This window comes from Cydia pomonella, unplaced genomic scaffold (genome assembly GCF_033807575.1).
Source record: "Cydia pomonella isolate Wapato2018A unplaced genomic scaffold, ilCydPomo1 PGA_scaffold_86, whole genome shotgun sequence".
Taxonomy (NCBI): domain Eukaryota; kingdom Metazoa; phylum Arthropoda; class Insecta; order Lepidoptera; family Tortricidae; genus Cydia; species Cydia pomonella.
The window spans coordinates 82,450-105,948 of NW_026907919.1; the positions used below are offsets into that span (position 1 = coordinate 82,450).

Here is a 23,499-nt window from a genome sequence, read left to right on the forward strand (position 1 = left end):
CTTCTCCAACATCTTAATATCCTTGACCAACCTTGACCTTGATAAGGGCTCCACACTTGAAATGCATACTCCAGTATAGGCCTAACATGGGTTTTGTGAATTTTGAGCATCATATCCGGCGTCAGATTATTTTTCCTACTTTTTTTCAGAAAATGGAAGTTTTCTCAATAAAATATCCCATTTATGTAACACGTTATTCTACACCGTATTAGCTTTCAAACAGTAAAATGACCACGTTTATGTCTTAGATAAAACTTTTGTTATCAGCGGTCAAACAATGGCCTTACCAAGTGCGGAAAATAAACAAAATTTCCCTAAAAATCTTGTAATAATAAATTAAGGGTGAATTTTTTTATTAGAATTATTATCTTATGTTCATAGCCTGTTATCCTTGATCATTATTGTTTTTGATTCGGGTCGATGGGCCATTCAATTTAAAAGCAGTTACGTTTTATTTACATGTAGTATGGAAATGAGAAAAAAACTTTACAAAATCATAAAAAAATTGTAATAGCAAAAAAAAATTAACCTTTTTTCGTCAATGAGATTTGTCGTAGTTTCCCGGATTTTCCGATGTGCATATTAAAAAGACTCACACTGTATAATGATAATTATGCTTATAATTATGTTGCTGACAGTGAGACTAAGTTTAAACATTGGACGATAAAACAAAAAAGAAAGAATCAAGATAAGATTAGCATAAGTGTTAACAGTGTGCAGTGGGACACATCTTGGCTCATTCGTTTTTGTATAAAGCTATCACAGAACAGATCGATGTGATCATGATGTTTGCAAAGCTGATTACAGCTCTTACAAGAAATGAGTTTTTCCTATAATGAGTATGAACGAAGGGAATATGGAACGTTCGTTTGGTGCGAGAGGATAGGCGTGAGGGGACTGAGACCCATAAGTTCGTTAGCCGATCAGGATAGTCTACATGGTTCTGAGCAATTTTCATAGTATAAATTACGCTGGAACGATTATTAAAAGTATTATGTATTTTTTTTTTTTTTTAATTATCGCAATTGCTCAATATAAAGTGAGAGTCACAATGGCGGGTATTCCTAAATAAAAATAAAAAAAAGCTTACCATATTTTTGTACCTAGTTTGTACTATTTCATACCTCCATTAACAAAATTTTCCTACTCCTCAACTGTTATCTGTCATTTATGCATTCATTAACACGAATATAAGAACATACATAAAAGATTTCAAGAAAAGTCTATATTGTCTATTCCTCATAAAAGCTCTTGTGCTTTTATACGCTATAACGTTACTGCGATTAATGGCTACCAACCTAACAAAATCAAAACGAATACGGTTTTAAACTAAGTGCATTGATGCCAACTTACAAAATATTCATTTGGTTGCATAGTAAAAATAATTACTTCATAAGTCAGAAACACGCATGTGACACCCGTAATATAGCAACACCCATAGACTACGAAGACCGCTTAGCGTTGCTTGTTAGTCTCCGTAGGCTACGGTGGCCAAAATTGAGAAAAAACTGTCCAAAAAATTAATTTAGCAGGTAGCAAGTACCAGGGCCTCATGAGTTACGAGGAGGTGTCGCCGACCGGCCGGCCGCGTGACAAGGTATGCTCGCGCGTCTTGGCTATATACTTTTGCTGTAATTTGTTTACCTAAATTAAGATTTATTTTTGTTGACTCGTAGGAAAAATATTGTATGCAACGTTGTATAAGTAGGTCAAAAAATTCTCGTGGCGTATTCCTTTACAATGTTCGCCTACGCCTTCGGCTCCGGCTCACATTGTAACTCACGCCACTCGCCTTTTTTGACCCTTCTTATACAACTGATGCATAAAATACTATTGTACCTCACGGTACTTAAAGTTATCACCAAAAAACACTACACCCGCAGTGCTACAAAGTTGGAAGGCTGGATCTGGCTGGAGGTCCCGTAATCGACCGAAGCGAAGCGAAGATCTCCGTTCTAGCTTGGGCAAAAATTATTTCGTTTGTCCGGATGTTCAGGTTGCATTTTCAACCGATTCTCAAGAGAATCAAGGTAAGATAGAATTAAGATATCAAGATATTTGGTCAGGTTCAATAATTATATAGTTTTTTTTGTCGATTCAGTTTTTGGGAATGGTTCAAACTGTCGGAGCCATGGAGGGTTTGCGAGCTACAGCCTACAGAGCCACTAGACAGACTTTTTCTAAAGAGATTAATAGGATATTATTATAGTGTAGCCAGCGGTTGAAAAAATGTATGCGTTGTGTGGGCGGAGTGTATTGGTATTGTCGATATGGGAGTGTATAGGGGAGTGTATAGGGGATATTACGCAGAACGCTGCGTAGAGGGCGCCAGTACCACGTTCTGAGGGCTTACCACGAAACACGAAAATCTAAATTTCGTTATTTGCCTCTCTATTCCTCTTGCATATTCGAGGGATAAAGAGACAGAGAGAAGAGAGGGAGAGAGAGATAACGAAATCTCGATTTTCGTGTTTCGCGGTAGGCCTCTGTAAACAAAGCGCTTTGATGCATCAATGGCATAGTGAAAACTTCTCAAAAAACTGTTTAAGGCATAGTGTGTATAAGTCACTCTGTGGTTTATGTGATGTGATAGTGCTGCTCTCTGGCGGCAGGACATTGCAGTAATACTCCCTATTATTGGCGTTCCGATGCTAATGTAATTCACTATTAATGTCAGAATATTTGACGAAACTTATAATTTATGAAAGAAAATACACTATTAATACATAAAAATATATTTCACATTAACAACTAGAAGCTTAAATGTAATAACATAAGAAAAATACATCAGAGTTTTAATACCAACGTCCAGTATTCGCTAGAATGCATTTTCATAAAGTAACGGTTGCATTTTCGGATCACAGCAAGCGTAAACACAATATAGCTCGAAAAATTAAGAAATATTCTATATCTTTAGGTATTTAAACTAAATCTACCCTCAAATGGCTCCTTAAGCCAGTTGAGGGTAGATGTAAACATTACATGATCAAATAATGTAGGTTAAAGTCAGGTCGTTCAGTGACAGAGCCAGGCGGTTTTGTATTTGGTTGGTTAACCAATAAATGTTATAAGTACCCGAAAATGTACAAATTGTTTGCATGTATTTAAATACCTAAAGATACAGAGTACAGACAGGACGAGGACTGTCAATAGTAGATAAAAAAACTACTCATCCACCTTATTGGGGTTTTAGTTCTAACATACTTCTCTGAGATTATAAGCTGATTATTTTGCAACTTACTGCGCGACATCACTTCAATGCCGCGTAACGTTACATTGTTTCAATAACAAAGCAATAAAATTGTAAAAATCAACGAATATTTCTATAATAGGATGTAAAGGGAAACAGGAGCGTAGGGCATTATAACGTTCTTGAGACACGCCGCCACTAATATCTGCACTAGTGCTTTAAAATATCCGAACATGAACTCTACAGCCTTGACAATAGGGTCGTAGATATTTAAAAACTACTTGTCCGTTGTGATATATCTGATGGAGTGCCTGTGCGTGTTGTATGGATGACAAAGTATGTTACGCGAGCATTGAACTTGTTGTATGAAAATGCATTGATGATATCTAATCGAAACACCCGAGCGAAGTTTAATAATGTCTCTTCTTCCTCGCGTTGTCCCGGCATTTTGCCACGGCTCATGGGAGCCTGGGGTCCGCTTGACAACTAATCCCAAGATTTGGCGTAGGCACTAATTTTTACGAAAGCGACTGCCATCTGCCCTTCCAACCCAGAGGGTAAACTAGGCCTTGTTGGGATTAGTCCGGTTTCCTCACGATGTTTTCCTTCACCGAAAAGCGGCTGGTAAATATCAAATGATATTTCGTACATAAGTTCCGAAAAATTCATTGGTACGAACCGGGGTTTGAACCCGCGACCTCCGGATTGTAAGTCGCACGCTCTTACCGCTAGGCCACCAGCGCTTAGTTTAATAATGCGCGAAGTTTAATAATGTATCATGTTTAAAGCAGTTTGTCAATAATTTGACACTTTTAAGAAATATTATTAAATGTCGGTGTTTCAGTAGTCATCTGTTTTATCTTCGCTCAGTTGTTCGTGTTCAAATTCTAACGGTTGTATGATTACAATTAAAAACTTAAATACTAAGTGTTGCCACGCGAGCCGCCACCACTCGTATGCTTGCTTTTATTATATTTGTTGTAAATCGAAATAAGACGAGCAAAAGACCGGATATCGTTTGGTATCGGACCGCGTCGGGCGGCCATGTCGGCTCGTATGGCAACACCACACATTATGCATACATATTACGTGTTTTAAATACGAAATAATATCTTATATAACTAAAATTATTGTCGATTATTGCTTGGAAATACATTTTTAAAACCGACTTAAGAATTGGTCCCTTTTGTGACAGGCGAATAAAACATGAAATGTTTTTTTCTAATTGGTCCCTGATGATAGATAAAAAAAAAACATATATTTGTTACTGATTTTTTTTTGTATCAGAAAATGATACCAAATATGGTATCTGAATAATAATAATGTAAAAGGCACGATTTTGACGTTAAGTAATAACAATAATCTATATACACGATTTAACGTTTCATTGTCAACAAAACTTTATTATAAAAAGTAACGACACAGGTGGTTATGACGCAAGCATTCTAAATCTCGATAAAAAAATGCTAAATATTTAATAAAAGATATTTTTCCATGTTTGTTAAAAAATTACGTTTTTTTATTGTCTTCGAATTGCTTTTGAAGTAGAATAGTCGCGTGCGGCGACAGCCCAATATGAACCTTCGTGCATTGCGACAAGGCTCACGATGACGCGCCGCGCGCTACAGTGGCGTTCAGAGGGATAATGTAAGTGGTATTCTTGTTACCGGGCCGCCCTGCGACACGGTGTATGTCCCGACTACATGTAACTGCTGCGCTTCTTGCGGCTGAAGAGGCCGCCGAAGACTCCCTTCTTGTCCTTCTTCTCCTTGGAGACCCCGCTGACGGACAGCTCGGACTCGCCTGACGATCTGCCGGGAACAATACATTATAGTTATTGACAGGTTTTCCTGCTCGCCATGCTCTCGTTTGATCGGGTTCCTAGCCTAGCCGGTAGTGAACCGACTGGTTGGAGTTCTGGGAGGGGCTTTTATTTGTGTGTTCATCACAAATATTTGTTCCCCAGTAACGGATGTTATCTATGTATACACGATGCAGTGTGCAGTGGCGCCATGTAATAGTCTGTGGTGTTACCTGGAGGCCGGGCGCTGGTCGAGCGCGGGGGAGCCGCCCGCCACGGACGCGGGCCGCTGCGGGGCGCCGCCGCCGCCGCCGCCGTACGCTGCAACACGACCGCACTTCTAAGCTACTCTGTACTCTGCACGTGGACACGTCTACACACGCCGTGTTGGGGGGGGGGGGGGGGGATAACACGATAACACAGGGAATTTCAGGACACGCCTAGCCAAGGTGACAATTGTACATTGACAAACGAATTAATATCACTCTAATTTTTATAATTCTACACATTCATTTATACACCGTGGGCTGGTAAAACCCGACAGATTTTAAAGGTGTATTCTTGGCCGCATTTAGAAACTAAAATGTCATACAAAGTTGTCTGAAATCGGTCTTGTTTTAGAAATACGAGTAGTGACAATTCTTGTGAAAATTTGTTTCTGTAATAACTTAGTAAAAACGCCTTTTTGGCTTCGACGCTGCCACAATGAAACTTGGTTCAGACATACCTACTGACAGACATCAAAGTTTTAAAGGAAACTCGCAATTTTTATCTGTAAATAAAAAGAACTTCACTTATTCGTTGTAATTTTTTTTCTTGTTTCACCGAGATGTAAAAAGAGATGTGACACGTGTTGTCTGCAGAAAACGCAAATTTCGGCAAAACAAATTTTCTTTTTCGGCCATAATATTTTTTTGCCGAATTTCACTCAAGCTTATTTACAATTTTTAGCTCCTTATGACCCCGGGGATACGGGGTTAAAATCTGTCGGGTTATACAGCCCACGGCGAATATTACGACGCCTGAATTACATGAATATTTTAAATCACTATCAATTACTCAAGTAAGTAGTAAATGTTGTAACTAAGACACCTATTCTGAGATTAATATAGTAAAATAGGTATGATTGTAACAGAAATCTATATATCTAGGTATTATTTTTCAGGAATTTTCCTTCAGAAAGTAGTACTCGATCGCTTTAGGTTACGATTAATAAATGCATTATTAGATACTTATAAAATCTTAGTAACTAAAACATGTGAAGAACAAATTGCTGAAGTCCAAAGCTGAAAAACAAAGCACAGACAAGCAAACCGCCACCGCAACAGACAAACACACAAACCCACAAACATACATATATAACGTATATCTAGGCAGAAAAATAGGGTGGGCCATAAACACGTTGACAAACATTTTGTAGACGTGTAGGTAAGTAAGAAAAATATTCGTAAAAAAATTGTCAACATATTTTCGTGCCACTAAGTCTATAGAACATACATTGGACTCTATGAAGAACATAAAGTAGATGGCTGGATCCTGAATGCATGAAAAATATATAAGAGAAAATACTTAAATATTAAAGTATATATTTAAATGATCGTAAGGCAAAAATATGCTTCATACTAATTGTTCAAACTCTTGTCTATGCATGATAAGGATACCGACCGAATTTTTAGTCGTCTTTTTGTATTTGTCTTGAAAACAATTACATCACAACTAAGTTTCGAATCGAACCAACGTGTTTTGAACACCATACTTATATGAAAGGTTCACACTTTTGCCTTACTTCACAGTTTTCATCCTAGATTTTACACGACAGCTGCCGTTTGCAGCGAGCTACGATGAAAACTGCACAATATAGGTACAATAACCTTATTTAATACAAGTTAACTATATAACAGATTTATAATAGAGGAAGAAAGAAGGCTCTGCAATACTTAAGCCTTAAAATAAACTAACAATTAGTATCTATTTCCACATTGACCGATTCGATATCTGATGCATCCACCACAAACAAGTAAAAATGAATAAACCGCCTTTTTATGCTTATTTATTAATTTTTTAAATGTCTATTGTTCAAAAGATAACCAAACAAGGATTTGGTGGCACAGTGCGCTCTCCAGCAGCTGCTCCTCTCCAAGGATCATCGGACATCCAAAATCGGGTCGGACAATGTGAACACGTTCTACTAAAATAATCAGATTGAACAATATGTTGAGGGGAGCTCTACAAGGTATTCACATTCATATGATATCTTAAATATGTAATCCACTTTTCTAGTTAAACTGGAGTTAGGGCAAAGTTACGATTGCTTGGGCTATTAATATTGTTTTCATCTGATTTATTACAAAAACACTAGTTTAACTAACTCTACAAATTGTTAGTCATATAACTAAATCGTTAAACAACCATAATTTAGAAAAACTACCATTCAGTCTCCGGCATATCATTAATAATATTAAGAAATAGTATTTCTCACATATTTTTGCCTATAATAACAAAGTCTCCTAAAAAATATAGAATAATATTTTTACAAGAAAATATGTAAATATACCGGAAACTGTTTGTTTGGCAAGAAAGAGGATTCTAGAGCAAGCTTAAAAAGGGCTCCCGGCTACCACACAGGCCTTCAATATTTCATATAATAGGCAACAGGAAGACGAAAATGTCAAGAAAAGATTTCTAGAAGGTTGATAATATTAATGTTATACATTTCTACTATACCTAGGATTCATCTTTTAAAGATAGTGAAAAAGAATCCTTTATTTTTATTATTCACTGATTCAAGTACATACAAAGTCCTAATTGGTGTCGTTCAAAACAAAGTCCCCTGCCGCGTCTGTCTGTCTGTATGTTCGCGATAGATTCAAAAACTACTGAACGGATTTTCATGTTTTCACCGATCAATAGAGTGAGTCTTGAGGAAGGTTCAGGTGTATAATTTGTTAAGATTTTTTTTCTTTTTACCATGATAGTCTATTCTATACGACGAGAAGCGTTGGTAGCCTAGCGGTAAGAGCGTGCGACTTTCAATACGAAGGTCGTGGGTTCAAAGCCTGGCTGAGTTTTTCAGAACTTATGTACGAAATATCATTTGATATTTACCAGTCGCTTTTCGCTGAAGGAAAATATCGTGAGGAAACCAGGCTAATCCTAATAAGGCCTAGTTTACCCTCTAGGTTGAAAAGTTAGATGGCAGTCGCTTTCGTAAAAACTAGTGCCTACGCCAATTCTCGGGATAAGCGAACCCCAGGCTCCCATGGGCCGTGGCAATAAGCCGGGATAAACGCTGGGAAGAAGAAGATAGCTATACTACTAAAAAAAAGTGGCTGTGACATAACCGGACAGACAGACGGACATGACGAATCTATAAGGGTTCCGTTTTTTGCCATTAGGCTACGGAACCCTAACTAGGTGTCATCTTTTCTTGACAATTGTCATCGTAGTTGATTTTATGAAAATGGCCAGGCGTTCTACTGTTCGGCGTCTGGTCGTGACAGTTCGGGCCGATGAGAAATGACAGTTTCATTTGTCAGCAGCATCTGGCGGCATCATGCACAAACCCCACATAAAATGGGAAAAGGCGAGGCGAAGAGGAAGAGGCTTCTAGCTGCATCACGAGCTATTTTTTACATCATTCTCTTATATTATTAGATCATCAAACCCATGTTCGAAATTATAAATAGGTAAATATCCAAGTTTATTGAGTTTCCGAAAATGACATTAAAAAATCATTTATAATCTATGTACTCAAACTATGTAGAGTCCGTCTAAGCTAACTTTGCTTGATTTGAAAAGATCAATTATAAACGTCATGTTTTCATAGAAATTTGACATTAATGATGACATTGCCACACTTTGTCATCGCTAATGCCATGCAGAGTTAGCTTGGTCCGTCTCTATATACAGGATGGAAAATAAAGGGCCCTGGAGGGAGTGTCTTAAAACATTAAGTTAGCTCATTTCACTTAAAGGCGACACTCTTTTATTTTTAAAAAGAAATAAAACTGTATTCAATGTTTTTTTTTAATTCGATTATATCGCCTGGGAATAGAATCGACCAAAAAAAAAACGTTCACTATTTTATTCCACTAGTCGATATAGTTCATATAGTTCAAAGTGAAGAAGATTGAGTAGGAAAGCGGACCCCGGCGCACGGCCGGGAAGACGCTGGATTGAAGAAGAAGAAGTCGATATAGTTATGTTAATGTTAAAATTTATCTACATAAAAACATTAGGTCTTACACTCGTTTTTCATACAAAATATCCATAAAATCGAATGTTTAGTATTATTTAAATGCGATTTGAATTGCGAGGGAAGCGAATTTCAATTAATCTTTGAATGCAGCTCTGTTTCTTTTTAAATATAAAAGGATGTTTCCTTTAAGTCAAATGACCTAACTTAAGGTTTTAAAGTACTTTTCCTTCAGGACCCATAATTTTCTTCCTCACTGTATGTATCAAAATAACTAAGCAATAAAATAAATGAAAGTAATCTTTCTGATAACCACGATCGCCAAATTTCGTTAATTTATTTCAGAAACGAGTTAGATGCCCCTGTGTGTACCACACTGCACGACCGCTATCCTACAAGCGCACTAACCCAGCTCGCTCGCCGAGTAGAAGTGCGACGTCTCCACGCCCCAGTTGTTGTTGCTCCTCTCGTAGCCCCACTGGTTGCGGTTCTGGTCGCGCGCGCGCTGCTGGTAGCTGTTGACCAGCGCGGACACCGGCTGGCGCTCGCCGGCGCCCGTTTGGCGCTCGGTGGCGCCCGTTTGACGCTCGGTGGCGCTCGTTTGGCGCTCGGTGGCGCCCGCGTGGCGCTCGGAGGCGCCCTGTTGGCGCTCGGCGGCGCCCTGCTGGCGCTCCGGCAGCGCAGGCGGACGCTCGGGCGGGCCGGATAGCGGTAGCGGCGGCGCGCCGTCGCAAACTAAGTTTGTAGGTTATGTTTTAGCGCGTATACTTCAATATTACGATTGAAATTAACCCTTTAACGTGAATAGGGTTGTCTTAAAGTTGGAAATCATTGTGGGAAATAAATTCCCTCTGCCTTATTAATCTTTAATGTTTGCAATAGTGTTTAATATTTCAGTATATGCGCTTTGAAAACTAAAAATGTATAATATACACAGTATAAAATAAAACAAGAATAGACAAAACGATAAAGAACGAAACATAAAGCTTATAAGAAAGCTCGACGACACAAAAGCAAAAATTTGAATTGGAAGTTCATATAGTATTTTGTTCCTGTTTAATATTTTTGATGGCAGGCATTTTGAAATTGCTGTCAAATACAATAAATGTGCTGGTGTTTTAACTTGCGTGTACTAAAATAGTATTCTATCGTCGTTCACACGGACCCTGGCAGATAAAAGTTACTCCTTATAATCAGCTATTTAAATAGGTAAATAAAAAGAACTTTACATGTAGGAATTTTGAATGACCGCACGAGCGTCTCTCACTATATTAATTTCCTGTTCTCTTCATCATGTGTGTGTGAATGTGTGCTTACCATCGCGCTGAGACTTGATGAACTCGGAGTTGAGGTCGCGGCCGTTGGAGAACCGCGAGCGGCCCCACGACGACGACGACTCAGAGTTCCTGCAACATACGTACTCTCTGAACACACGCTCAGTATTAACCTCTGCTCTGTGTGATAAGGATCATACGCAGACCTGACCACATTTTAAGTCTTCTTTTTGCAATTTCGATAACGATTTTTTCTGTACTACCGAGCAGCACAAACAAGGTTTGAACCCACCATTTTTGACCACCACACACATATTAAAGGTATACTTTCTAAATTATACAATAGGTAAACAACTTAGAAATGTGTCATAAAAGACAGAGTTAAATTTTAATATCGATTTGTCCTATTCTAAACGTACCTTCTTTATAAAATCTAATCTCTGTTTAATTTTGTAACCGGATTGCGATAACCGGCAACGGCATTAAACACTTGATAGTCGTTTTTGAATAATATAATGCCATAAGTTCGTGATGGTGTTACCTCATGACGACGTCAGAGACGTCCTCCTGGCTGGCGCCCGGCGGCTTGCGCGGCGGCAACGACGGCAACACCGAACATTCTGGAATACGCAATAATACTGTACTTTATTGTAAAAGTACGCATTTTATGTTCTAAATGTGAACATAACGCCTAGCCTAGATGACAATCGTACTTCGGTAAATATTTTTGTTCAGAAACAAACGGTCATTTACAACGTGCGTCATAATTAGACATTGCATTTTAAACTTAGACCTACGGTTTTAATTAATTAAATGTAATGGTGCTAGATTTTATAGACAACGTTAGGGTAGTTTTTTAGGGTTCCGTAGCCAAATGGCAAAAAACTGAACCCTTATAGATTCGTCATGTCCGTCTGTCTGTCCGATTATGTCACCGCCACTTTTTTCCGAAGCTATAAGAGCTATACTGTTCAAACTTGGTAAGTAGATGTATTCTATGAACCGCATTAAGATTTTCACACAAAAATAGAAAAAAAAAACAATACATTTTGGGGATTCCCCATACTTAGAACTGAAACTCAAAAAATCTTTTTTCATCAAACCCATACGTGTGGAGGTATCTATGGATAGGTCTTCAACAGTGCTATTAAGGTTTCTAATATCATTTTTTTCTAAACTGATAGTTTGCGCGAGAGACACTTCCAAAGTGGTAAAATGTGTCCCCCCCCCTGTAACTTCTAAAATAAGAGAATGATAAACCTAAAAAAAATATATGATGTACATTACCATGCAAATTTCCATCGAAAATTGGTTTGAACGAGATCTAGTAAGTAGTTTTTTTTTTTCAATACGTCATAAAATTAAAAAAAAATTTTTTTTACATCAAACCCCCGTGTGTGTGGGGGTATTTATTTATTTATTTAATCTTTATTGCACAATACATGAAGGTACAAATGGCGGACTTAATGCCTTAAGGCATTCTCTACTAGTCAACCAATGGGTTAAACCAGAAAGATTAAGTAGGTGCAGTGTCTTTTAAAGTAAATGAATTTGTAACCGAGACTATATATGAATATAAACTATATATTGATAAACTTACACATATACTTAATACAAATAAACATACATATATTAATACATACATAATTATACCAGAGGTATCTATGGATCAGAGATGTATTTATGGATAGGTCTTCAAAAATGATATTTAGGTTTCTAATATAATTTTTTTCTAAACTGAATAGTTTGCGCGAGAGACACTTCCAAAGTAAGATGTGTCCCCCCCCCCCTGTAACTTCTAAAATAACAGAATGAAAAATCTAAAAAAAATATATGATATACATTACCATGCAAATTTCCACCGAAAATTGGTTTGAACGAGATCTAGTAAGTAGTTTTTATTAATCCGACTCGCACTTGGCCGCTTTTTTTTTGTTTTACTATTTAACATCTGAGTTTAGTATTAATATAATTATTAAACTACTATCAAAAATTTTTCTCGAAACACTCGATTGGAACGAAAGGGTCGCGACGGAAAAATGCACGAGTGTCGTAGAGCGCTCGGGTGGAACGAAAGGAACGGGTCGTGACGGAAAAATCTTACACTTTTTTCGTCCAGCCGCCATCCGCCACGTTCGTATCGTGCGATAACGTGTCGACACTCCTGCGGTCCTGGTCGGCCCGCTTGGCCTGACTGTCGCGGTGTAGCGGGGAGTGTACTATGTTACCTATATCCCTCTCCTGTGTGTCGACACTCCTGCGGTCCTGGTCGGCCCGCTTGGCCTGACTGTCGCGGTGTAGCGGGGAGTGTACTATGTTACCTATATCCCTCTCCTGTGTGTCGACACTCCTGCGGTCCTGGTCGGCCCGCTTGGCCTGACTGTCGCGGTGGAGCGGGGAGTGTACTATGTTACCTATATCCCTCTCCTGTGTGTCGACACTCCTGCGGTCCTGGTCGGCCCGCTTGGCCTGACTGTCGCGGTGGAGCGGGGAGTGTACTATGTTACCTATATCCCTCTCCTGTGTGTCGACACTCCTGCGGTCCTGGTCGGCCCGCTTGGCCTGACTGTCGCGGTGGAGCGGGGAGTGTACTATGTTACCTATATCCCTCTCCTGTGTGTCGACACTCCTGCGGTCCTGGTCGGCCCGCTTGGCCTGACTGTCGCGGTGGAGCGGGGAGTGTACTATGTTACCTATATCCCTCTCCTGTGTGTCGACACTCCTGCGGTCCTGGTCGGCCCGCTTGGCCTGACTGTCGCGGTGGAGCGGGGAGTGTACTATGTTACCTATATCCCTCTCCTGTGTGTCGACACTCCTGCGGTCCTGGTCGGCCCGCTTGGCCTGACTGTCGCGGTGGAGCGGGGAGTGTACTATGTTACCTATATCCCTCTCCTGTGTGTCGACACTCCTGCGGTCCTGGTCGGCCCGCTTGGCCTGACTGTCGCGGTGGAGCGGGGAGTGTACTATGTTACCTATATCCCTCTCCTGTGTGTCGACACTCCTGCGGTCCTGGTCGGCCCGCTTGGCCTGACTGTCGCGGTGGAGCGGGGAGTGTACTATGTTACCTATATCCCTCTCCTGTGTGTCGACACTCCTGCGGTCCTGGTCGGCCCGCTTGGCCTGACTGTCGCGGTGGAGCGGGGAGTGTACTATGTTACCTATATCCCTCTCCTGTGTGTCGACACTCCTGCGGTCCTGGTCGGCCCGCTTGGCCTGACTGTCGCGGTGGAGCGGGGAGTGTACTATGTTACCTATATCCCTCTCCTGTGTGTCGACACTCCTGCGGTCCTGGTCGGCCCGCTTGGCCTGACTGTCGCGGTGGAGCGGGGAGTGTACTATGTTACCTATATCCCTCTCCTGTGTGTCGACACTCCTGCGGTCCTGGTCGGCCCGCTTGGCCTGACTGTCGCGGTGGAGCGGGGAGTGTACTATGTTACCTATATCCCTCTCCTGTGTGTCGACACTCCTGCGGTCCTGGTCGGCCCGCTTGGCCTGACTGTCGCGGTGGAGCGGGGAGTGTACTATGTTACCTATATCCCTCTCCTGTGTGTCGACACTCCTGCGGTCCTGGTCGGCCCGCTTGGCCTGACTGTCGCGGTGGAGCGGGGAGTGTACTATGTTACCTATATCCCTCTCCTGTGTGTCGACACTCCTGCGGTCCTGGTCGGCCCGCTTGGCCTGACTGTCGCGGTGGAGCGGGGAGTGTACTATGTTACCTATATCCCTCTCCTGTGTGTCGACACTCCTGCGGTCCTGGTCGGCCCGCTTGCCTGACTGTCGCGGTGGAGCGGGGAGTGTACTATGTTACCTATATCCCTCTCCTGTGTGTCGACACTCCTGCGGTCCTGGTCGGCCCGCTTGGCCTGACTGTCGCGGTGGAGCGGGGAGTGTACTATGTTACCTATATCCCTCTCCTGTGTGTCGACACTCCTGCGGTCCTGGTCGGCCCGCTTGGCCTGACTGTCGCGGTGGAGCGGGGAGTGTACTATGTTACCTATATCCCTCTCCTGTGTGTCGACACTCCTGCGGTCCTGGTCGGCCCGCTTGGCCTGACTGTCGCGGTGGAGCGGGGAGTGTACTATGTTACCTATATCCCTCTCCTGTGTGTCGACACTCCTGCGGTCCTGGTCGGCCCGCTTGGCCTGACTGTCGCGGTGGAGCGGGGAGTGTACTATGTTACCTATATCCCTCTCCTGTGTGTCGACACTCCTGCGGTCCTGGTCGGCCCGCTTGGCCTGACTGTCGCGGTGGAGCGGGGAGTGTACTATGTTACCTATATCCCTCTCCTGTGTGTCGACACTCCTGCGGTCCTGGTCGGCCCGCTTGGCCTGACTGTCGCGGTGGAGCGGGGAGTGTACTATGTTACCTATATCCCTCTCCTGTGTGTCGACACTCCTGCGGTCCTGGTCGGCCCGCTTGGCCTGACTGTCGCGGTGGAGCGGGGGAGTGTACTATGTTACCTATATCCCTCTCCTGTGTGTCGACACTCCTGCGGTCCTGGTCGGCCCGCTTGGCCTGACTGTCGCGGTGGAGCGGGGAGTGTACTATGTTACCTATATCCCTCTCCTGTGTGTCGACACTCCTGCGGTCCTGGTCGGCCCGCTTGGCCTGACTGTCGCGGTGGAGCGGGGAGTGTACTATGTTACCTATATCCCTCTCCTGTGTGTCGACACTCCTGCGGTCCTGGTCGGCCCGCTTGGCCTGACTGTCGCGGTGGAGCGGGGAGTGTACTATGTTACCTATATCCCTCTCCTGTGTGTCGACACTCCTGCGGTCCTGGTCGGCCCGCTTGGCCTGACTGTCGCGGTGGAGCGGGGAGTGTACTATGTTACCTATATCCCTCTCCTGTGTGTCGACACTCCTGCGGTCCTGGTCGGCCCGCTTGGCCTGACTGTCGCGGTGGAGCGGGGAGTGTACTATGTTACCTATATCCCTCTCCTGTGTGTCGACACTCCTGCGGTCCTGGTCGGCCCGCTTGGCCTGACTGTCGCGGTGGAGCGGGGAGTGTACTATGTTACCTATATCCCTCTCCTGTGTGTCGACACTCCTGCGGTCCTGGTCGGCCCGCTTGGCCTGGCTGTCGCGGTGGAGCGGGGAGTGTACTATGTTACCTATATCCCTCTCCTGTGTGTCGACACTCCTGCGGTCCTGGTCGGCCCGCTTGGCCTGGCTGTCGCGGTGTAGCGGGGAGTGTACTATGTTACCTATATCCCTCTCCTGTGTGTCGACACTCCTGCGGTCCTGGTCGGCCCGCTTGGTCTGGCTGTCGCGGTGTAGCGGGGAGTGTACTATGTTACCTATATCCCTCTCCTGTGTGTCGACACTCCTGCGGTCCTGGTCGGCCCGCTTGGCCTGGCTGTCGCGGTGTAGCGGGGAGTGTACTATGTTACCTATATCCCTCTCCTGTGTGTCGACACCCCTGCGGTCCTGGTCGGCCCGCTTGGCCTGACTGTCGCGGTGTAGCGGGGAGTGTACTATGTTACCTATATCCCTCTCAGTAGGGAGGATATGCCGATTCCAGCTCACTTTAGGTATTTATCTCCCTATTAGGTATATATCCTCGCCAGTTGGCGCTACTTTGTATGTTTAAGGTATTTATCTCCCGAGGGAAAACTTCGCTAAAATAGATGGCACCACTTTGTACGTGTACGACAAACAAAAAGTGACGAGGTGGCCTCCAGTGGCGAAGGTCGGATTCGAACCAGCGTCTTTAGCTAACCGGGGCGTCTTTAGCCAGTTAACGTCATGAACCCCTAGGCCACCCCGTCACGGTGAAACTGGTCCTAATTTCTCGTTTTTGGCTCAATTTAGGTATTTATCTCCCGACGTGTTGCATCAGCCGCCACCGTGGCGCCGACGGCCACCTGCAAATTCCTACGTGGGCGTCGAGGTCGATCGAGATAAGAGAGAGAATAAGTTAGATTTAAAATATGCATATAAGTTTTATTTTGAGCTATTTATTGACAATAACAATATACATAATGGATATATACAGATGAATACTATAACTAGCTTATATCTAAAAGAGGCCCTTGAGGCATTGTACCAAGGATGCTGGCGGCATTTCCTCGTTGTATCGCAATACTGATACGTTGTGCGAGGAAGCCGCCAGCTCTTCGGTCACCAGTTACGTCAACCAGACGTTTCGCGATTTCTCCAAAAAACTTGTGCGCGCTGGGACCCCATGGACCTAGAGTTTCAACGCCAATATATATTTATTATATTATATATAATTTATATATTTATATATTGGCGCTACTTTGTATGTATCTGACGCCACAGAGCACGTGTACGCGTCAAGGTCGAGGTCGATGGCATCGGCTTGCTCCTGGTGCGGTTGGTTTTGGAGCTTGTGGTCAACAAATATATGGACTTTGTACTTTTCCAACTGCCCAATAAGTTTGTTTTAAAATATGCATACGGGCATATTTGCAAGAGCACATAATATAGAGTGGTTAAAACCGGATAGAAAAATATATATTTTCTTGAATACCTGGGTATTCGATATTTATCCAGGTACTAGTCGTAATGTTAAACATACATGTTTTTACTTACATTACGGGATGTTTCATGTTAATCTAAAAGTTGTAACTATTTCTAGTTACATCTGGTAACATTTACATCACACTTTTTAGAAAAGGGAGTTTCTAAACCTAAGTATGTCGTTAACTAGCAAAGTCGAGTATATCTGTATGTGAATAATAAATAAATATCGAATATCCAGGTATTCAAGAAAAATACATTTTTATATCCGGTTGTAACCACTCTATATTATGTAATAGGTATTTTTTAGCTGACCTAATTCCGATTCCTGGTACTGGTGAACTTATTTATACCACGTCGGTGGCAAACACGAATACTGTCCGCCTGATGATAAACTGTCATCGTAGCATATGGACGCCTGCAACTTTTTTTTTATACCACGTCAGTGGCAAACACGAATACTGCCCGCCTGGTGATAAGCTGTCACCGTAGCCTATGGATGCCTGCAACTTTTTTTTTTTATACCATGTCGGTGGCAAACACGAATACTGTCCGCCTGATGATAAACTGTCACCGTAGCCTATGGATGCCTGCAACTTTTTTTTTATACCACGTCTGTGGCAAACACGAATACTGCCCGCCTGGTGATAAGCTGTCAACGTAGCCTATGGATGCCTGCAACTTTTTTTTTATACCATGTCGGTGGCAAACACGAATACTGCCCGCCTGATGATAAGCTGTCACCGTAGCCTATGGATGCCTGCAACTTCTAAGTTGTTACATGCGCGTTGTCGATCACTGGTATTGGTGAACATTTTTATACCACGTTGGTGGCAAACAAGAATACGACCCATCTGATGCTAAGCAATCACTGTAGCCTATGGATCATGCGCGTTGTTGATCATTAAAGTATGCGAAATGTTGTGAAATTGCATACGGCGCGACCTGCCTGATTGTAAGTGTAGTCAGTGTAGCCTTTGGACGCCTGCAACTTCAAAGTTGTCACATGCGCGTTGCCTCGCCCCAGTTTGCGTGTTTGAGGACTACTAACGTATTCTAATCTAGAAGAACTTGTGTTATACAACTATTTCTACAAGTCATGGAATTGAATAAATATAACATCACTCAATTTCTCGATCCTGCATTTTATAATTATGTACTGAGACGTCGGTGGCAAACAACCATACAGTCCGCTCAAGTAAGCACCCTAGCCTATGGACGCTTGCAAGTACTATTGTATGTACTGGTGAATGTTTATTTTCGGTTGGTTTTGGTCAGATAAACGCCAGTCCATACAATAAGTATGACCATTGGGCGAGGTTTTCGACAGAGGGGTAAGCTCTTAAAGGCGACTCCGGTTTAAATGCTCTAAGGATTGTAGGCATTTAACGGAAAATTTCAGGAAATATTCAACCTTAAACGCTTTGAAATAAGCTTCATTAATAATTCACGAGAGCTGATATTTGCTTGTAATTTCATACAAAATATTAAGCACAGTAGACCTTAAATACGGCTTACCATATTACCATACCGTATTAAACCTTAAGCACTTTGAAATAATACAATACTTAATTCACGAAGACTGATATTTGCTTGTAACTTCATACAAAATATTAAGGACGGTAGATCTTATTAACCGTAAAACTCTATCTGTCAAAATCAAATATATTCTAGATTAACATAAAGAATAATGACAAACAACGATCAACTCTAAGTACTAGAAATAAAGTAGAATTTTACTCAAATCGGCCGGCTGTAATGCGACATGCATAATTGAGGCGATGGAATAAAAGTTTCACTTTAAGGGGCTCCCTAGTGCCAATGACCTTCGATCTGAATCCCCTTAGTTACCTTACCATAGCTAGTAGCCAGCTTACCATATTTACTTCAAGTTTATTGTCTTCGAGATATTTGGCATCAAAGTTGAACAATTTTAGGCCAAAAAACTGGTTTTCTGGACATAACTTTTGTGTTAGTTAACTAGTTAGTTTAAAATTAAAATCTCTGACGAGTTTTTAGAGACGACAGACGAACCCAAATGTGTAGATTTCGTGTATGTAAAACCCTTCACAGCAATCGAGTAACGAAAAAAGTGTTTTTATAGACAATATTTAAAAAAATCATAAATAAATAAGTGTTCATGTTTCTTTTAAAATCGGCAGACCAGAATGGAGATAAAATATTGAAGACCCGATAGCCGTTCGTCATAAAATTCTATCTATAGTGCAAATGTAGGAGTAACGACTCAAAACTTGTCAAAAATCTGGAGTGGGGACTGTGACAAGAACAAACAATAGCAACGCCTTCTCTGCTACTCCTACTGAAAGATAAATAGGACTATCCCGTTCGGTCATTTCCCCCACCGCTCATGCCATGGTTCAGAGAAATGTTATCATAAATGAGACCACATTACCGGCAACCTGCCACTAGCGCATACGCATTCTAAAATTTAGTAAAAATCAGAAAATAACAATGGAGTACGTAATTGAGCTCGTTGTGAGGCTGTGGTTCAGTAACAAGGGGTTGGGGTATAATTATAAATGCGGAGATAGCGACGAAACAAATATTGCTTTCATCTCATCAATCGAGGCGCTAGCACCTGACGTGGACATCTACAAGTGGGAGGCAGCCCGGAGCGATCTGAAGAAGCTGATCAAAGAGATTTTGGAGGAGAGGTCCGTCCTCCAGTTACACTCGGGATACCATGCGGAGGGGCTACTGCTGGAGGTGCTAAGGAAACACAACATTAGATCATTGCTCTCCGTGCCTGTTAAACAGAAAACTTTAATCTGGAAAGACGCGGGGTTGTGGTTCGTGGAGGTGATTAACCCGAAAATCATAAAAAAAATATATGTGTTTGCGGACTAAGAATAATTGTATTTGTATGCATTCCGAAAATAAAAAAGTTTAAAAGTGAATGACTAATTATTTATTTATTTACCAATCATTTAGGTATTTTATAACGTCCCCATGCAAAGGTTTTAATACCATCGTCTAAAATTAACCCTTTACCGCATACGAAGCTATGTATGGCGGATATGATATTCAACTATATTGACAACTGTTAAAGTTCAAATTTCAACAAATATCTTTATAACATGTGTAAAGGGGTTAATCTCTTTTTCATTCTTTTAATTTGTACATATTGTGCTTCATCATCATCATCTCAGCCAAAAGACGTCTACTACTGGACAAAGGCCAAATTATACATGTTATCATAAAGAGGTTTACGTAAGACTAAACAGCAAGAGTATTTATTAAAATTTAATCGTTGTCGTACAGGAGCGGCATTAATACCTTTCGTTTTTTACACATTTAATTTTGTTTATTTATGTCGTCTGAGGCTAATATACACGCATACATTTTTGGTCTTAACGCAACCAATTCTCGCACTATTCTCCATTTGTTTTCATCCTTCATCATGCCTAAAACTTTTTATTGACTTGTGGTAAATTATATACATTGTTATGAGAGGTCACATTAGAGTAAATTGTCTATTTATAAGGGGACTCTACGTGTTTGCTTCGGCTCCACGCACGCATACCAAATTTCAGGTCCTGAGATTATGTAAATGACAGAGATAATAATTAAGTAAGTAAATATTCTTTATTGCACCACAAACAAAACAAATTTAAAAAACAGATTTACAATGTAGAGAAAGGTAGCAACAGGCGGTCTTATCGCTGTAAGCGATCTCTTCCAGACAACCTTAGGGTATCAGGATATAAAGAACAGTAAGTTTTTATAACAGGTAGTGCACGAATATATTAGAGGAATAGGAAAATTACACAAACATTAAGCAGACAGTACATACAGTACATTTACAATTGAAATAAACAAATAAATATAACAATACATACCAATATTAAAATAAATAAATATTAGTTACATATCTAAATATACATACATACATACATACCTAATATAACACAGTGACACATTAAGAGAGACAAGTAATGATTTTTCAGTAGGGTTTTAAAGCTAATTAATCCCTTGCTTTTAGATTAAATTGTCTTAAAGGACCTCTGCGCTGTTGGCTTCGGCCCCAAGCATGCCTCCCAAAGGTCCCGAGATATGGAAAGGACAAACAAACAAAATAACTAACTAACTAATAACTGGAACTGGAAGAGATCCCCAAAAGGGATAAGTTCGCCTTTGTACACATGATGTGTTTTTTTTTCTGTTTTATGTTTCTTTTTGTACAATAAAGTGTTTTACTACTACTACAATAATAATAACTCTAGACCCTAGCTAATTACGAGCGTGAGCTCTAATATGCCCTCGTAAAGCCGAAACTCTGTCGCAGGTGGGTAGTAAAGTTGACGAGAATCATTGTAGGTATAATTATAGGAGGGTTTCGGTAGGGATTTACCTATCTGACGTTTCGCATCAAGGTCAATGAGACTCGTGCCTTCAAAGTTCTTTACACTTGTTTTAAAACGAGAACGTCATTCTGACCGCAGAGATGCATAAGTACTCCTCCCATTTGTCAGGTGGTATAGCGTAGGTGGCGCGTAAGCACTTCCTTATTACGTAGGTGCTGCCCACATTGCTTCCGATTACCAGTTGATAGCTGGGAATAGAAAACGGCTTTCCAGTCCAGTCTGCAATCCGCCATACGCTAAACATGCCTACACCACCTTAGCTGACCCTTCATTAAGAGCGCCTCCATGTCAGGCATCTTGCATCGACTAAGAACTTCAGTGTTGGGCAAGCGATCTTACCATCTTAAACGCAGAATGGAACGTGGCTTGCAAGCGAATGTCGCCTTTGTACAAATACCAAGAATCGAAAGAACCATGGCTCTGTACATCGACAACTTCGTTTCAACAGGTTTAGATTATGCGATCCCCGGATACGATGTGTTAACCGACTGAAAGTGGACGCAGCAATCCTAGTTGGGATCTCGGAGGCTAGTCTGTTATCCTTTCTGATTTGGCTCCCAAGACACTTGTAAGAAGACACTTCTGTTAGGAGTTTCCCTTCTATAGTAATAATATCAAGGACCTAGGCACTTTAAGAAATAAAGAACAAGTAATGTTGAAAAGTCTTGTAATGAAATATGTGCTCTCTCACCATGATTTGAGTAGAATCTAGTGGGAATAAATGTTTTTAATGCAGTCAGGGTTTCCTAAATGAGCCCTTGACCCCACTGTAGGAGAGCAGGGAAGATCCCATCCGGACCAGCCGTCTTGTAGGGATGAAAGCTGTCAATGGGCCCACGCCTGAGTTTTTCAGCGGTGACGAGATTCTGTACGCCATTTGTCAGTTGTACTGTATTCCTCGTCCTTTTGATCTTCATTGTTGAGACTTACGCGTCCTAGAAAGTGGGTTACTAGGGAGAGAACGCGTTGGGTCTCTGTAGGGGAAGATGTGTATGTACCATCGGGCTGCCCAGTTGTGCTGGGGGCTTGTTTTTCGATGCTGCTGCAGACGTTCCTCCATGATCTCCAGTACCGCAGTATGTACCTGGCCTTGGTTTCATAGTAGTTGTCCCAGTCCATCTGAGCCGTTGTGTTCATGGCCCTTATAGAACATACCCCATTCTATTAACAATTAAAACAGACCAATTCCAAAACAGGTCACAACAGAACAGGCAAACCAAAATAGGTTAGATAGAACAGGTTTCCAAAACCTGTTGAAACGAAGTTGTCGATGTACAGAGCCATGGTTCTTTCGATTCTTGGTATTTGTACAAAGGCGACATTCGCTTGCAAGCCACGTTCCATTCTGCGATTAAGATGGTAAGATCGCGTGCCCAACACTGAAGTTCTTAGTCGATGCAAGATGCCTGACATGGAGGCGCTCTTAATGAAGGGTCAGCTAAGGTGGTGTAGGCATGTTTGGCGTATGGCGGATTGCAGACTGGACTGGAAAGCCGTTTTCTATTCCCAGCTATCAACTGGTAATCGGAAGCAATGTGGGCAGCACCTACGTAATAAGGACGTGCTTACGCGCCACCTACGCTATACCACCTGACAAATGGGGAGGAGTACTTATGCATCTCTGCGGTCAGAATGACGTTCTCGTTTTAAAACAAGTGTAAAGAACTTTGAAGGCACGAGTCTCATTGAACTTGATGCGAAACGTCAGATAGGTAAATCCCTACCGAAACCCTCCTATAATTATACCTACAATGATTCTCGTCAACTTTACTACCCCACCTGCGACAGAGTTTCGGCTTTACGAGGGCATATTAGAGCTCACGCTCGTAATTAGCTAGGGTCTAGAGTTATTATTATTGTAGTAGTAGTAAAACACTTTATTGTACAAAAAGAAACATAAAACAGAAAAAAAAAACACATCATGTGTACAAAGGCGAACTTATCCCTTTCAGGGATCTCTTCCAGTTCCAGTTATTAGTTAGTTAGTTATTTTGTTTGTTTGTCCTTTCCATATCTCGGGACCTTTGGGAGGCATGCTTGGGGCCGAAGCCAACAGCGCAGAGGTCCTTTAAGACAATTTAATCTAAAAGCAAGGGATTAATTAGCTTTAAAACCCTACTGAAAAATCATTACTTGTCTCTCTTAATGTGTCACTGTGTTATATTAGGTAT

At 41.8% G+C, this 23,499-nt stretch overlaps 1 protein-coding gene across 1 annotated transcript; it reads right to left on the reverse strand.

Annotated features, from left to right (window-relative positions):
• Positions 1–2,719: 2,719 nt before the first annotated feature.
• On the reverse strand, positions 2,720–22,465 carry LOC133534324 (uncharacterized). The gene is made up of 7 exons (XM_061873435.1): positions 22,327–22,465; positions 15,665–15,943; positions 11,002–11,080; positions 10,504–10,592; positions 9,595–9,921; positions 5,225–5,312; positions 2,720–5,001 (listed from the first exon to the last, which is right to left on the reverse strand). The coding sequence occupies exons 1-7, from the start codon at positions 22,463–22,465 to the stop codon at positions 4,890–4,892; spliced, it is 1,113 nt and encodes a 370-aa protein (XP_061729419.1). The 3' UTR covers positions 2,720–4,889.
• Between the last annotated feature and the right edge of the window lie 1,034 nt (positions 22,466–23,499).

Excerpts from the sequence above, each read along its gene's own strand:
- LOC133534324 (XM_061873435.1), bottom strand. The coding sequence starts at position 22,465 with ATGAACACAACGGCTCAGATGGACTGGGACAACTACTATGAAACCAAG. Across the intron at positions 15,944-22,326 it reads CACAACTGGGCAGCCCGATG|GTAACATAGTACACTCCCCG; the intron begins GTACATACACAT and ends AGAGGGATATAG. Across the intron at positions 11,081-15,664 it reads CACACAGGAGAGGGATATAG|AATGTTCGGTGTTGCCGTCG; the intron begins GTAACATAGTAC and ends TGCGTATTCCAG.